Source organism: Somniosus microcephalus, chromosome 12 (assembly GCF_052327205.1).
Source record: "Somniosus microcephalus isolate GS21.2 chromosome 12, FLI_Smic_1.0, whole genome shotgun sequence".
Classification (NCBI taxonomy): Eukaryota; Metazoa; Chordata; class Chondrichthyes; order Squaliformes; family Somniosidae; genus Somniosus; species Somniosus microcephalus.
Window position 1 is genome coordinate 26,126,770 of NC_140998.1, and position 17,110 is coordinate 26,143,879.

At 45.4% G+C, this 17,110-nt stretch overlaps 1 protein-coding gene across 3 annotated transcripts in view; it reads left to right on the forward strand.

The window, feature by feature from the left end:
* Positions 1–17,110, forward strand: part of lin52 (lin-52 DREAM MuvB core complex component) — an 84,244-nt gene that overhangs the window by 1,609 nt on the left and 65,525 nt on the right. For 2 of the 3 annotated variants that reach the window (XM_086002695.1, XM_086002694.1), the window contains exons 2-5: positions 2,346–2,420; positions 5,369–5,406; positions 10,725–10,791; positions 14,086–14,169. In XM_086002695.1, the coding sequence (XP_085858821.1) occupies positions 2,346–2,420; positions 5,369–5,406; positions 10,725–10,791; positions 14,086–14,169 (264 nt within the window). The remainder of the gene's footprint in view (positions 1–2,345; positions 2,421–5,368; positions 5,407–10,724; positions 10,792–14,085; positions 14,170–17,110) is intronic. The other variant, XM_086002696.1, reaches the window with a different exon arrangement.

The window sequence follows — 17,110 nt, forward strand, 5'->3', positions numbered from 1 at the left end:
CATTCTTCTGAACTCCAATGAGTAGAGTCCCAACCTACTCAACCTTTCCTCATACGTCAACCCCCTCATCTCTGGAATCAACCGAGTGAACCTTCTCTGAACCGCCTCGAGAGCAAGCATATCTTTTCTTAAATATGGAAACCAAAACTGCACGCAGTATTCCAGGTGTGGCCTCACCAATACCCTGTATAACTGCAGCAAGACTTCCCTGTTTTTATACTCCATCCCCCTTGCAATAAAAGTCAAGATTCCATTGGCCTTCCTGATCACCTGCTGCACCTGCATACTAACTTTTTGTGTTTCATGCACCAGGGCCCCCAGATCCCTTTGTACTGTAGCACTTTGCAGTTTCTCTCCATTTAGATAATAACTTGCTCTTTGATTTTTTCTGCCAAAGTGCATAACCTCACACTTTCCAACATTATATTGCATCTGCCAAATCTCTGCCCACTCACTTAGCCTGTCTATGTCCTTTTGCAGTTTTTTTATGTCCTCCTCACTCACTGCTTTCCCTCCCAGAATGGGGGACAATACTTCAGCTGAAGTCTTAACCAGTGATTTATAAAAGTTTACCATAACTTCCTTGCTTTTGTACTCTATAACTATATAAAGTCACGGCTCCCATATGCTTTTTTAACAGCTTTATTAACCTTCAATGATTTGTGTATGTGAAGCCCCAGGTCTCTCTGTTCCTGTATCCCTTTTAAAACTGTACCATTTAGTTTATATTGCCTCCTCATTTTTCCTTCCAAAATGACCAGTTTCAATCCGTGTCCACTGATTCTATTACATCAGTTTAATTTAAAGTAATATTCTGAGTTAATTTTTTCCATACAATCTTACATACCTCTGTAAGATCACCTCTCAGACAACTCCTTTCAATGCTAAAAGCCCAAGCTTCAGACTCTTGATGCTGGGGATCAACCTTGTGGCTTTTTTTCTGCACAACCTCCAGCACTTGACTAGAACTGGAAACAGTGTTCAAGGTGCGGTCTGACCAGAGCACTGTAAAGTTCGATCATTAGCTCCTTTGACTTGTATTCTACTGTTTTGGCTATGTAGTTAATTGTCTTATTGGCGCTTGTTGATTGCTGCGCTACAGCAAGCTTCTGTCCTTTAACCCTGCTTCACCTGAAGACTATGCTTGGTCTTGGCTCCCTCAGTGCAATGCCATGAGAGATTGACTAGTTTATTAATATTAAAAATATGCTGTATGCCCCCATGTATAATGGAAACTGTCTATGCAAATTTGCTATGCTGTAATTTGACGCTCTCTCTAATGAAGATGCTAAATGTGGGCATAGAATGTAATCGTAGGACAGAAATAAGGCCAGAATGCATGACCTTTTAAATGGTTACTGAATTACATCTGCATGCCCTGGTCCATTTAACCGCTGCCATGTAACCCCACTTCACCCGAAGACGAGGGGTGATGTTTGGAAGCACCACTTCACACAAAGGGTAGTGGAAATCTGGAACTCTTTCCCCCAAAAAACTTGAGGCTAGGGGGTTAATTGAAAATTTCAAAACTGAGATTGGTAGATTTTTGTTAGGCAAGGGTATTAAGGGATATGGAACCAAGGCAGGTAAATGGAGTTAAGATACAGATCAGCCATGAGCAGATCTGTATCTTCCTGCGTTGGTCATGCTTTTAAGTCAATGCTTAACATTGAAACTGTCCATCTAAACATTTAAAATGCCTGTCAACGATGTAGTTGTAGCCAGTAGTTTGTGGTTTGGACCAAGTTTCTGAAGTCTGTCTGTCACTATCTTGTGTATAAAAAAAAACTTATCTTTGTAAGTTGACCGTGAGCATCGCCACAGGCAATTTATTGGTTATGTATTAAAATCCTTGAGTTGGTAACATTCACTTCCCCAGTATATTGAAATGAATGAATGGGTAATGCTGTTGTGGTAATTCCTGTTATTCTTTCCTGCTCCAGAGGTGGCGCTGTATCCTCTCTGTTACAAGAAAGCTATAAGACATCAAGACTGAGAGAGATTCAGTGGTAATTACAAAGTTTTCTGTAGACCTTAAGGGCTAAGGTATTATTACAGCACTCGTGTTTTCTCCACTTAAATCCAGTATTGGCGTTCTGAAAATTGGGTATGGGATTGTGAAAGGAGTCTGCGGTTTCAAATGCTAGCTGCGACAGTTTGAGTGTAATAACTCCTGGTCTGATTTTTCTCTCCTTCTGGGGCCAGAATGATGGTGGGGAATACATTATTCCACTACAGCCTTACTGTCAATATATTAATGCCACTGGGCCATCAAAGTGTGTCTGTGTAATATATGGCCTGAATCCTTCCGGCCTCTTATTTATATTCTGTTTCTTTGCCATCAGGTGCAGATTTGGAGCAGTCTTTGCTGAGCTTTGAGAAACTAGATCGAGCTTCACCAGATTTATGGCCAGAACAAAGTAAGCCACATAAAAAGGTTACTGCATAAGATAAGAGCTCACGGAGTTGGGGGTAATATATTAGCATGGATAGAGGATTGGCTAACTAACAGAGAGCAGAGAGTCGGGATAAATGGGTCATTTTCCGGTTGGCAAACGGTAACTAGTGGGGTGCCACAGGGATCGGTGCTGGGCCCTCAACTATTTACAATCTACATTAATGACTTGGATGAAGGGACCGAGTGTAATGTAGCCAAGTTTGCGGATGATACAAAGATGGGTGGGAAAGCAAGTTGTGCAGAGGACTCAAAGAATCTGCAAAGGGATATAGACAGGCTAAGTGAGTGGGCAAACATTTGGCAGATGGAGTATAATGTGGGAAAGTGCGAGGTTATCCACTTTGGCAGGAAAAATAAAAGAACAAATTATTATTTAAATGGAGAGAGAATGCTACAGTTCAGAGGGACCTGGGGGTCCTTGTGCATGAAACACAAAAAGTTAGCATGCAGGCACAGCAAGTAATCAAAAAGGGAATGTTGGCCTTTATTGCAAGGGGGTTGGAGTATAAAAGCAGGGAAGTCCTGCTACAACTGTATAGGGTATTGGTGAGACCACACCTGGAGTACTGCGTACAGTTTTGGTCTCCTTATTTAAGGAAGGATATACTTGCATTGGAGGCAGTTCAGAGACGATTCACTCGGTTGATTCCTGAGATGAGGGGGTTGACTTATGAAGAAAGGTTGAGCAGGTTGGGCCTATTCTCATTGGAATTTAGAAGAATGAGAGGTGATCTTATTGAAACATATAAGATACTGAAGGGGCTCGACAAGGTAGATGCAGAGAGGATGTCTCCCCTCGAGGGGAAATCTAGAACTCGGGGGCATAGTTTCAGAATAAAGGGTCGCCCTTTTAGAACTGAGATGAGGAGGAATTTCTTCTCTCAGAGGGTCGTAAATCTGTGGAATTCTCTGCCCCAGAGAGCTGTGGAGGCTGGGTCATTAAATACAGTTAAGGTGGAGATAGACAGATTTTTGCAAGATAAGGGAATGAAGGGTTATGGGGAGCGGGCGGGGAAGTGGCTTTGAGCCCAAGATCAGCCATGATCTTATTGAATGGCGGAGCAGGCTCGAGGGGCCAAGTGGCCTATTCCTGCTCCTATTTCTTATGTTCTTATGTTTTGTAATGATTTAAAAACCTGTAGAATACTTCCGATGCTTTTAGATATAAAAGGGTTAGCTCAGATTGAGCAATTCAGTGCAGAAGGTAATGGAGCCTACAATGCACCACACAGGAGCCCCACATAGATTAACTATGGGATCTCACAGGAGTATCACATGATGCAAACGGTGCAACATCTATGGAGTGAGCATAACAGTCCATGGAGCGAACTGTGCATGCCATGGGAGAGCCACAGCGAGTAAATGGCACAGCCCACAGGACAATGTATAGTGCTGCTGTGGAATGCTGAGATCGATAGATTTTTGGACTTTAGGGGAATCAAGGGATATGGGGATAGGGTGGGAAAGTGGAGTTGAAGTCGAAGATCAGCCGTGATCTTATCGAATGGCGGAGCAGGCTCCAGGGGCCGTGTGGCCTACTCCTGCTCCTAATTCTTATATTCTTATGAGTAGATTGGATGCCACAGGGGAGTCGCATTCCACAGCAGCACTATGGGGTTGAACAGCCACAGGGAGTTGTAGGGGCTGAACGGTACGCATTGTAGCAAAAGATGTTTCTTAACTTGCTACAAATGACAGTGGAGACCTATAGAAATGTATGCTACCACTTTGGATGAAAGGTTGGAGCAGAAATATTTGCCATACTTTTATTTTGTCAGCAATATAAGAGGTAACTAAGATAAACTTAATAGTGTATAAAGTGTATTGTTATTCAAGTGTACTCTTTTGGTACAAACAATAAACTGTAAATTAACAAAAATACATTAAAGGAAACTTAATAAATTTAATTCAAATTTAATTGCCAGTGGTGATAATGCACTCCAGTCCCTGCAATGCCCACCAATCGCGGAAGGCCTCGAGCGTACCGGCGGACACCGCGTGCTCCATCTCCAGGGCCACCCGGGTGCGAACGTGGCCGCGGAAGAGAGGCAGGCGGTCGGGCCGAACGACCCCCTCGACCGCCCGTTGCCTGTACCAGTTGATGGTCACTTTGGCCAGGCCCAGGAGCAGTCCCACGAGGAGGTCCCCCGACCTGCCTGCTCCCCTCCGCACTGGGCGACCAAAGATCAGGAGCGTGGGACTGAAGTGCAGCCAAAAATCGAGGAACAGCCCCTTCAAATAATGGAAGAGAGGCTGCAACCTCTCTCATTCAATATAAACATGGAACACGGATTCCTCCAGGCCGCAGAAAAGGCAGGCGGCCTGGGAGTCTGTGAACCTTCTTAAAACTTTATTGCACGGGACTCCTCCGTGCAACACCCTCCAGGCCAAGTCCGCAATAGGTAAAGGGAGGACTCCCGTGTAGAGAGCCCTCCATTGGGGACCCCCGCCTCCTCCGGACGGCAAGATGGTGCGCCAAGGCATGTCATTATTCAAGTGTATTCCATATAGAGGCAGTGGAGTAGGTTAGTGTACTATTCAGACTGTTGGCGATGAAAGTCTCCTGTCTCAGCTGGTTGTAAGGGTCCTAGGTGAAATACGTTTGGGAGGTCCAAACCCAGTTCCTAGTGTGCAGAGCTGGACCGAATTTGGTGGTTTCATTCAGAGGTGAGATTGTTGGTGTGAGACACTGGGAAAATTCACACTAGCACTGAAGGGGTGTCCTGATATTGGAGCACAATGTTGGGACAGAGAAAAGAGAGTTTTCCTGCCTTTATCCTGTGCTATACCTGCCTTGGGAGTCCCCAAAGTGGAACAGTATTCTGTTCTTCAGTACTGGCACTTCTCACAGTGATATAAAAATAAAAATTCACCCAAAGAAATGTATTTCTATCTCATTGTCTCTTTCAGTGCCGGGGGTAGCGGAATTTGCAGCATCTTTCAAAAGTGTAAGTAGCTTTGTGCAATTTGATGTCCTGATAAATTATTAAATATAATGTAGTTTGTATTGCTAGCCTCTGTCATTATAGTGTTCTACCATTTGAGTGCAGACCAAAAACAATGGGGGGATTCTTGCAATAAATAGTAAGTAATTTTGTACAAAATCAGAATCCCTGTTGGAGCAGGATATTCTGCTTGCTAAAGTTATTGACAGGAGGGATTTCACCTCCATAATTGTAGACAGTTTGTGAAATGCTTGGCTCCTATTTGAACAGTGAAATCTCAGTCTTGCTACATTCCAGGTTCTGTAGTGTCCAGTGCAAATATATGAATAGATGTGCATTTTTTATTCCATTGAAATGAAACCTTGCCAAAAGCAATAAAAAATAAAATTAAACATACTACAGGTCCACAACCCTTTATCCGCAAGTCCGAAATTCGAAAAGCTCTTGAAAACCGAAAGTTTTTCGTGGAGCGTCACTCGTGTGCACGACATGACCCGAGTGGCGCCAAACATGACCCGACGCGGCCGATGCTTGACCCACGCAGGTGTGAGGCGTCAGTTGTGTCTCAGCGCTGCTACCAGGCACACGTGCGTCTGCTGCTCTCTGATATTTTTTGTTATTTTGTGATTTTGAGTTTAATTTCACTGTGAAAATGTCAAAAAGAGCTGCAGATACCCCTATGGTTCTGAAATCCGAAAAATTCCGAATTCCGAAACACATCTGGTCCCAAGGGTTTCGGATAAGGGATTACTAACCTGTATTGGAATAATGTAGATCGGATGTATTTTCTTTTTTCATATATATACTAGCTGGGGGGAGCCCGGCTTTGCCAGGGCTGTTTTGGGCCGGGCGGTTTAAATCGAGTGCGAGGCTTTGGGGCCTTTCTGTGTCCCTCTGTGAATCTCCTGCCGGGCAACATTTTAAATCGAGTACCAGGCTTTCAGGCCCTGTCTGTCTGTCACTCTGTGAATCTGCTGCCGGGCAACATTTCTACCTTTTTAAAACCTTGAAAGATGAAAGTGAAAGTACTTATAAAACATTTTTGGTAAATCTTATGTTATTTTTAAAAGAGATACTAACTTTTTCAAAGCTGGATAGAGTAGTTTGAGCTGGAAACTGAAGTAATGGCAGTGAAACAATGGCTGCCAGATCCCTGAGATGAAAACGATTAGTCCCGCCCACACACACACACACCGATTGGCCAACCATCAGGGGACCGTACTGTAGGATTGGTCAATCGTGACGGCACAGGATTGGTCGAACCTTGACGTCAGTCAATCAATGCTAGCAGATAATGAGTTTAATTTTGAAGGTTTTTTGCATAAGGCGCGAACAATTTTCGTCCGACCGAAAAGTAAATACGCTTACGAGCGTCCTGGAACCGTAAGCTTTCTTCGGAGGTAACGCGCGCGTAGGTACGCTCTATAACTTTCGAGCGCATAGCCGGACAGACGCACACGTGAGAACAGACAGAAGGACAGACAGACAGATCGATTCCTTTATATATATAGACTAGCTGAAGTGCCTGGCGGTGCCGAGGCTTTTTTGAGGGCATGTTGTTGTTGGAAGAGAGAGAGAGAGAGAGCGACTGGGGGGGGGGGGAGAGAGAGAGCGACTGGGGGGTAGAGAGAGAGCGACTGGGGGGTAGAGAGAGCGCGCGGGTGGGGGGGAAGGGAGGGCGGGGGGGAAGGGGGGGCGGGGTGGAAGGGAGGGCGGGGGGAATGGAAGGGGGAAGCGGGGGGGGAAGGGAGGGGGGGAAGGAAGGGAGGGCTTGAGGCTGAGAGACAGGCACGGCCACGCCCGGTTGCTGTGGTAACCCTGCTGCGCCGCCCCACACTGCCGAGAGCCCAGCTCTCCGAGCCCCGCCCCCCCCCCCCCCCCGGCCGAGAGCCGCGCTCTCCGAGCCCCGCCCCCCCCCCGGCTGAGAGCCGCGCTCTCCGAGCCCCGCCCCCCCCCCGGCCGAGAGCCGCGCTCTCCGAGCCCCGCCCCCCCCCGGCCGAGAGCCGCGCTCTCCATGCCCCGCCCCCCCCCGGCCGAGAGCCGCGCTCTCCATGCCCCGCCCCCCCCCCCGGCCGAGAGCCGCGCTCTCCAAGCCCCGCCCCCCCCCCCCCCCCCCCGGCCGAGAGCCGCGCTCTCCAAGCCCCAGCCGGCCCGCACTCCCGTTGCCGGGGTAACCCGATCCGCACTCTCGAGAGCCCCGCCCCCCCCCCCCCCCCCGCCCGAGCCGAGCGCGGAACAGAGTCTCACCTGCTCCTGCTGCATGCACACCCTGACCCTCGTGGCTGACGCCGTTGCCCCGGGTAACGTGACACGGGGGGGGCGGTTGGGGAAGGGTGGTGAGGAGCTTAGCAGCAGCCCAGTTACCTAGCTCGGGCCTGGCTGGGCAAGAAAGGCCCAGGCTTTCAGGCCTAAGAAAAAAAACGGGCAAAGGTAGGAAAAAGAATGTTCAGGTGAGATAAAATATTTACAAATGAGTGATTTATTTTAAAAGAATTTAATAAATTGAATTTTATTTTGCTGGAAAAGTATATTTGAAAAGAAAGACGCAGAAAGCAGGAAAAAGAATGGAAGCAAGATGGCGACTACTCACCTCGGTTCAGAACGATAAGGCCCGCCCACACACGCACCGATTGGTCGACCGTCAGGTGACCAAAGCGTAGGATTGGTCAATCGTCCCGTCACTCGACCGTAGGAGGGCCCGGCCGCACGCGGCAGCAAGCCGCCGTACGATTGGTCAACCTCGAGGTCACTCTGTCGCTAATGAGCGGATAATGAGATGCTAATGAGCGGAACGTTGAAGGTTTTTCAGATACCGCGGGCGCGATTTTAGCCCGGCCGAAACGTAAATACGCTTAAAACCGTCTCAGAAGCGTAAGCTTTCTTTGGAGGTAACGCGCGCGTAGGTACGCCCTGTAACTTTCGAGCGCATAGCCCGACAGACGCACAGGCGATGACAGACAGAATGACAGACAGAATGACAGACAGACAGACAGATCGACCGATTTATATATATAGATATGTTTTAAACAATCTTCCGTTGTTCACTTCAGAAGTAACAAATTCAGTCTTATGTTGAAGTAGAAAAATTGAGGTGATTATAACCATAAGAACAATCTAAAAGTGGAGTATAATTTCTTCAGAGTATAACGCAGTTTACACGTGGAGTTTTGTCAGCAGATTTGAACGTAGGCATGCGCTCATCCTTGTATGTTTCTCTCTTCTAAAACTTAACACAAAAGCTTCATTTTTATACACTGTTTTTCTCCTATCAAACTGGAACTGGCATTGCCTTATATGGTAGACTCTGGTCAATGCACAGTCCTTCAGCCGATTCTTACACACACAAGTTTACATTTCTCTACAACATATGTACATCGACAACCTTTCACGTAATTTGCAGTGCCCTTGTTGTTGTGACCGTCACAGTTATAATCTAAACATTCTGTTATGGCACCACTATAAACACCCCAAGACCTTACTTCAATCTTGAACACTGGCTGTTGCAAGGGTGACCTGTAATTCTTTCTCTCTCGACTTTCTAGTACCAACAATATCGATTTGAAACTCCCTTGTAGATAATACCACAGAGATGAACAGCTCTGTAACACAGCTTCCATCTCCTCTCCTCCTATAAGGTTGTAGGGTGTTTTCTCCCTTTCTTGACTCTCACCATGACACACCCAGCGAGATGGGTTTCATCTGACTATCCTGCGTGGATATGGGCATCAATCCCAGAGGTGAAAATGCAGTGTTAATTCACCGTGCCGCCCGTTCCCTCAAACTGTTTTAATAGAAGCAAAATGTAAACTTCAACAAAGTATCAGTTGTAAGGTACTTACCCCACAAAGTAACAATAGTGTTACCCCACTATTCAAAAAAGGTGGTCGAGAAAAAGCAGGGAATTATAGACCGGTAAGCCTGACATCGGTAGTGGGGAAAATGCTAGAGTCCATTATAAAAGATGTAATAGCAGAGCACTTGGAAAGCAGTGACAGGATCGGACAAAGTCAACATGGATTTACAAAAGGTAAATCGTGCTTGACTAATCTACTGGAATTTTTTGAGGATGTAACTGGTAAAATAGATAAGGGAGAACCAGTGGATGTGGTGTATTTGGACTTTCAGAAGGCTTTCGATAAGGTCCCACATAAGAGATTAGTGTGCAAAATCAAGGCACATGGGATTGGGGGCAAGGTATTGACTTGGATAGAGAACTGGTTGGCGGACAGAAAGCAAAGAGTTGGAATAAACGGGTCGTTTTCCGAGTGGCAGGCAGTGACTAGTGGGGTACCGCAAGGATCGGTCCTAGGACCCCAGCTGTTCACAATATATATTAATGATCTGGACAAGGGAATTGGATGTAATATCTTCAACTTTGCAGACGACACAAAGCTGGGCGGGAGGGTAAGCTGCGAGGAGGATGTCGGGAAACTCCAGTACGATTTGGACAGGTTGGGTGATTGGGCAGAAACATGGCAAATGCACTATAATGTGGATAAATGTGAGGTTATCCACTTTGGTGGCAAAAACAGGAAGGCAGATTATTATTTGAATGGCAATAGATTGGGAGAAGGGGAAGTGCAAAGTGACCTGGGGGTCCTTGTGCACCAGTCGCTGAAGGTAAGCATGCAGGTGCAGCAGGCGGTTAAGAAGGCAAATGGTATGTTGGTCTTCGTAGCAAGAGGGTTCGAGTACAGGAACAAGGATGTCTTGCTACAGTTGTACAGGGCCTTGGTGAGACCACACCTTGAGTATTGTGTGCAGTTTTGGTCACCTTACCTGAGGAAGGACGTTCTTGCCATGGAGGGAGTGCAGCGAAGATTCACCACCTGGGATGGCAGGAATGACGTATGAGGAGAGATTGTGTCGATTGGGCTTATACTCACTGGAGTTTAGAAGATTGAGAGGGGATCTCATCGAAACCTATAAAATTCTGTCAGGTCTGGACAGACTAGATGTAGGAAGGATGTTTCTGATGGCCGGGGAGTCCAGAACCAGGGGTCATAGTCTAAGGATAAGGGGTAAGCCATTTAGGACTGAAATGAGGAGGAACTTCTTCACCCAGAGAGTGGTGAACCTGTGGAATTCTCTGCCACAGAGGGCGGTGGAGGCCAGTTCATTAAATATATTCAAGAAAGAGTTGGATATATTTCTTGAGGCTAAAGGGATCAAGGGATATGGGGAAAAGGGTACTGAATTGGATGATCAGCCATGATCACATTGAATGGCGGAGCAGGCTCGAAGGGCCGAATGGCCTACTCCTGCTCCTATCTTCTATGTTTCTATATACCAATTAAGACTAATTTCTATTTTTTCTGTAGCCTATTACCAGCTCTCCACCCAAATGGATGGCCGAGCTCGAGAAAGATGATATCGACATGCTGAAAGGTATTTACTGTGTTTAAACGCTCCATTAATTAGCTGCTGGACAATTTAGGGTGGTTTAGTGGTACAAAGCTTTGGAGTACTAATGTATGGTGTTATAGATTGGAGCTATAAAGAAAGAAAGAGAAGGTTCACTCGGTTGATTCCAGAGATGAGGGGGTTGACGTATGAGGAAAGGTTGAGTAGGTTGGGACTCTACTCATTGGAGTTCAGAAGAATGAGAGGCGATCTTATCGAAACATATAAGATTGTGAGGGGGCTTGATCGGGTGGATGCGGGGAGGATGTTTCCACTGATGGGTGAGACTAGAACTAGGGGGCATAATCTTAGAATAAGGGGCTGCCCTTTCAAAACTGAGATGAGGAGAAACTTCTTCACTCAGAGGGTAGTAAATCTATGGAATTTGCTACCTCAGAGAGCTGTGGAAGCTGTGACATTAAATACATTTAAAATGGAGATAGACATTTTCCTAGCAGATAAGGGAATTAGGGGTTACGAGGAGAGGGCAGGGAAGTGGACGTGAGTCTAGATTCAGATCAGCCATGATCCAAAATAAATTTCACAGTAGGAACAACCAAAATTGAACAAACCACTAACTACACATACTTGGGCTTAAAAATCAGTTCTACGGGAAACTTCAAACTGGCTGTGAATGAACTGAAAGAGAAAGCAAGAAGGGCTTTCTATGCCATCAAAAAATCAATCCAAATAGAAATCCCAATTAGCATTTGGTTCAAAATTTTCAAATCAGTAATTGAACCAATTGCACTCTATGGCAGTGAGGTATGGGGACCGCTAACTCAACAAGAATTTGCAAAATGGGACAAACACCCAATTGAGATCCTACATGCAGAATTCTGTAAAAGTATCCTCCGGACTCAAAGGAAAACAGTAAACAATGCATGCAGGGCGGAACTAGGCCAATATCCATTAATAATCACTATCCAAAAAAGAGCCACCAAATTTTGGAATCACCTACAAATGAGCAACCCCCAATGCTATCACTACGACGCCCTGAAATGCCAAGAGCTGACCATAAAGAAGAATACCCTCAGTCAACTAGTCCTGGGACTCAGTGAAGTAACTACTAACAATACTAACAATAACCAGCCCCAGGACAGTGACAGGGTAACACAAAGAATTCGACCCAACACAATCGTCGCTAAGCAAAAGGAAAAATATCTGACATATTGGGCAGAAACAACAAAAACCCAAAGCAAACTCAATTGCTACTTGGCCCTAAACAGACAATACAACATAGCTGATTACCTGACCATGGTAAAAGATAACAAACTGAGAAGAACCTTGACAAGGTACAGACTTAGCGAACATAGCCTAGCGATCGAAAAAGGCAGACCAGGCTGCCAAGAGAAGACAGGATATGCTCTCACTGCAGTCAGGGAGTAGTGGAGACAGAGATGCACTTCCTCACAGCCTGTGGAAAATATCAGGGCATCAGGGAGAATTTCTACCAAAAATTCTCACAAATATGCCCTGAATTCAGAAATCTGAATGACAACCAAAAACTCCCATTCCTACTGGGAGAGGAGAGAAGCTGTGTAACACTGGCGGCACACTATGTTACAGCTTGCCATGAACAGAGGGACAACCAGTAAACTAAGAAAAGAATATATATAAACAATGCGAATGTATATTTATACACTCAGGGATATACCTGTTTATACACTGTATGAATAGAACTGCGTTTATGTGCTCAACCATAAATGTATTTTGATGCTTTGGCAACATAAGATGTAACTTATCATGCCAATAAAGCGATTTGAATTGTGAATTGTGAATGGCGGAGCAGGCCTACTCCTGCTCCTATTTCTTATGTTCTTATGTTCTTATGCACCTTTCACAACCTCAAAATGTCCCAAAACTCTTTACAAGGGAGGCATATGATAAAGTTAGGGCTCGGAATACTAAAGATAATCATGAAGAATATAGAAAGTGTAGCAGGGAGGTGAAAAGGGAGATATAGAGTGCTAAAAGGGAATACATTAAGAACTAGCAGGTAATATAAAAGGGCTTTCATAAGCAAATAGAAAGGAAAAGATTAGTTAAAGAGAAGGTTGACCTACTCAGAATTTTGAAGGGTGAATGTATGGTGGAGATATTAATTCAATATTTAGTATTAGTTTTTACACAGGGAGAATATAGATGTACTTGAGAAGGATAGGTAACAACTAATGCACCTTTTTTTTTTATTCGTTTATGGGATGTGGGCATCACTGGCAAGACCAGCATTTATTGCCCATCCCTAATTGCCCTTGAGAAGGTGGTGGTGAGCCGCCTTCTTGAACCGCTGCAGTCCGTGTGGTGAAGGTACTCCCACAGTGTTGTTAGGGAGGGAGTACCAGGATCTTGACCCAGCGACGATGAAGGATCGGCGATATACTTCTAAGTCAGGATGGTGTGTGACTTGGAGGGGAACTTGGAGGTGGTGGTGTTCCCATGCGCCTGCTGCCCTTGTCCTTCTAGGTGGAAGAAGTCGAGGGTTTGGGAGGTGCTGCCGAAGAAGCCTTGGTGAGTTGCTGCAGTGCATCTTGTAGATGATACACACTGCAGCCACGGTGCGCCGGTGGTGGAGGGAGTGAATGTTTAAGGTGGTGGATGGGGTGCCAATCAAGCGGGCTGCTTTGTCCTGGATGGTGTCGAGCTTCTTGAGTGTTGTTGGAGCTGCACTCATCCAGGCAAATGGCAAATGGAGAGTATTCCATCACACTCTAATTGTAGAGAAGAAATCGTTTTTTTTTTAAATTAGCATTATTCAAGGTGGATAAGTCTTTAAGCCCTGATGACATGCACCCTAGGCTGGACAGAAGGGAGAGAGGAGATAGCAGAGGCACTGGCCACAATTTTTCAATCCTCCTTAAATATGCAAGTTGTATTGTGTGCCTTCCCCCTCCTCTCCCAATTTAAAACCTTTCTTTTCTACCTCATGTTGTCTTAATTTTGCCATGACTGTTTGGCGTCTGTTTCTTCATTGTAAAACGCCTTGGGATGTTTTGTACTGGGAGATCATAAAATCCAGATGGAAATGAATGGCTTTCCTTCCTTTTGTATAGATTTCTTTTAAGAATGTTCTGTTGTTGTGCAGTCAGAAATGGGACATGTACATTGCAAAAGTTGCATTGGTTTTGAAACAGCATTTAAATTAAATTGTGCTTTAGGTCACATGCCAAGTTGTGTCTTTGCGCTTTTCTCCTACTTGTCACTTTGAATAAACCTGATACGGGTTTGCCATCACTGTTCTATATAACGTATCGTCGTAAATTGTCGTCTTTATCACAGAGTTGGGAAGTCTTACTACCGCTAACTTAATGGAGAAGGTACGAGGTCTACAGAATCTTGCTTACCAGCTAGGACTGGACGAATGTAAGTGTATGTTTTCTATTGGAAATCATTATATGTAGTTATAATATTGCAAGCTTGATGAACCTGATAGTTCTGGGCCATACAAAAAATTAATGGCAGTTTTATATGCAGGTGATAGACCATAGACTGCTTGGAGAGCGTAGCTGGTGTTGGTTATGGGCTGTTGCTGCCTAGTAACAGCACTTCCTTCTGCTATCGGTCCTCTCTTTGTTTGCCATATTATCATCCGTGTTTTCGTGATGAGGAGTCGGTTATGGCAATTCCAATTTTCCCCATTCTATTTTGAAGTGAAGGTGGTGACAGGATTAAGGTGCAACCAGATACTTCATTGAAACATTGGTTGAAACAGTGCAGCAAAGATGAATCGGCTTCCACAACAAACTGTTATAGGTGGGAAAGTAAGCTGTGAGGAGGACACCGAGTCGGCAAAGCGATATAGACAGGTTAAGTGAGTGTGCAAGAAAGTGGCCGATGGAGTATAATGTGGGGAAATGTGAGATTATTCACTTTGGTAGGAAGAATAGAAAAACAGAATATTTTTTAAATGGTGAGAAACTGTTAAATGTTGGTGTGCAGAAGGATTTTGGTGTCCTCGTACATAAAACACAGAAAGTTAACATGCAGGTATAGCAAGCAATTAGGAAGGCAAATGGTATGTTGGCCTTTATTGCAAAGGGGGTTGGAGTACAAGAGTAAGGAAGTCTTGCTGCAATTGTACAGGGCTTTGGTGAGATCACACCTGGAGTACAGTTTTGGTCTCCGTACCTAAGGAAGGATATACTTGCCTTAGAGGGGGTGGAACAAAGGTTCACTAGATTGATTCCTGGGATGAGAGGGTTGTCCTATGAGGAGAGATTGAGTAGATTGGGCCTATACTCTCTGGAGTTTTGAGGAATGAGAGGTGATCTCATCTATCTACCTATATATATAAACGGGTCGTTCTGTCTGTCTATCTGCCTGTCCTTCTGTCTGTCTGTCCTCGGGTGTGCGTCTGTCCGGCTATGCGATCGAAAGTTATAGAGCCTACCTACGCGCGCGTTACCTCCAAAGAAAGCTTACGGTTCCGGGACGGTCGTAAGCGTATTTACTTTTCGGTCGGACGAAAATTGTTCGCGTCTTATGCAAAAAACCTTCAAAATTAAACTCATTATCTGCTACTTAGCATTGATTGACTGACGTCAAGGTTCGACCAATCCTGTGCCGTCACGATTGACCAATCCTACAGTACGGTCCCCTGATGGTTGGCTAATCGGTGTGTGTGTGTGGGCGGGACTAATCGTTTTCATCTCAGGGATGTGGCAGCCATTGTTTCACTGCTTCCAGCTCAAACTACTTTGATCATCCAGCTTTGAAAAAGTTAGTATCTCTTTTAAAAATAACATAAGATTTACCAAAAATGTTTTATAAGTACTTTCACTTTCATCTTTCAAGGTATTAAAAGGTAGAAATGTTGCCCGGCAGCAGATTGAGAGAGGGACACAGACAGGGCCCAAAAGCCTGGGACTCGATTTAAAATGTTGCCCGGCAGCAGATTCACAGAAGGACACAGAGAGGCCCCAAAGCCTGGCACTCGATTTAAACCGCCCGGCCCAAAACAGCCCTGGCAAAGCCGGGCTCCCCCAGCTTTTAAATATATAAGATGCGGAGAGGCTGTTTCCCCTGGCTGGAGTGTCTAGAACTAGGAGGCATAGTCTCAGGATAAGGGGTCGGCCATTTCAGACTGAAATGAGGAGAAATTTCTTCACTCAGAGGGTTGTGAATCTTTGGAATTCTCTACCCCAGAGGGCTGAGTCATTGAGTATATTCAAGGCTGAGATCGATAGATTTTTGGACTCTAGGGGAATCGAGGGATGTGGGGATCGGGCGGGAAAGTGGAGTTGAGGTTATTGAATGGCGGAGCAAGCTCGAGGGGCCGTATGGCCTACTCCTGCTCCTATTTCTTATGTTCTTATGTGCGCTCACGGGCGTTGGCACATCATGGCATACATCAAGAGTACAGGTGCCACTGACGTTTAGGCGTGGCGCATACAAATGGCATTGAGATTCATGCTTCTTCATGGTGTGAGGGGAAAGTGAAAAGCAAGCATTCGGGCTGACCTCTGAAGGCGAGCTGGTACAGTGGGTGCTGTATAATGTGGACCTTGTGGTGATATCTAAAATATCAGCATATTAACAAAAGATAACTAATACACTCAAGAACTGAACCTGTTGGCTGAGAAGGTCCCCACCTGAGCGATGGTGGGGCCAGTGTTTTTATATGAGGGAAGGAGCCAGTTTTTTCAGTCCTGGCTCTAGAGCATGGCACTAATTCACCCCAATTAACTGGAGTCAAACGTGGAGGTGGAGTTGGGGGTTAGGTGGGCGGGGTGGGATGGTGAGAAGTTGTTGGAGCCAAGTTTATGCGCGCGATTGTGAATTTTTTTGCATACGTGTTAGGCAATTACATTTTGTTTTGGGGAGAAAGCAGGGACAGGGTACTGAATTTGTCCTATCGCCATCTCGTCTCGTTTTGAATACCTCTTAATGTCTCTTCACATTTTTTATTCTCTCAGCCCTGCCTTTCGATCTATTTCATTTCCTTTCCAGTTAGATCCGAAACGTCGACTCTGATTTCCCTCCACGGATGTTGCCTGGCCTGCTGAGTTTTTCCAGCATTTTCTGTTGTTATTTTGGATTTCCAGCATCTGCAGTATTTTGCTATTGTACTGAATTTGGATGATCAGCCATGAGCTCATTAAATGGCGGAACAGGCTCGAGGGGCCGAATGGCCGACTCCTGCTCCTATCTTCTATGTTTCTATATATGGTGGGGCACGTGAAAAGCAGTCCCGGTGGGTATGTCTCCCAGGAATAATGCTTTTGGTGGAATATTATTGTGGGGGGGGGGGGAAAGGTTTGCATAGTATGATTGGTTACAAAATAGAAACTAGAAAAGCACTAAC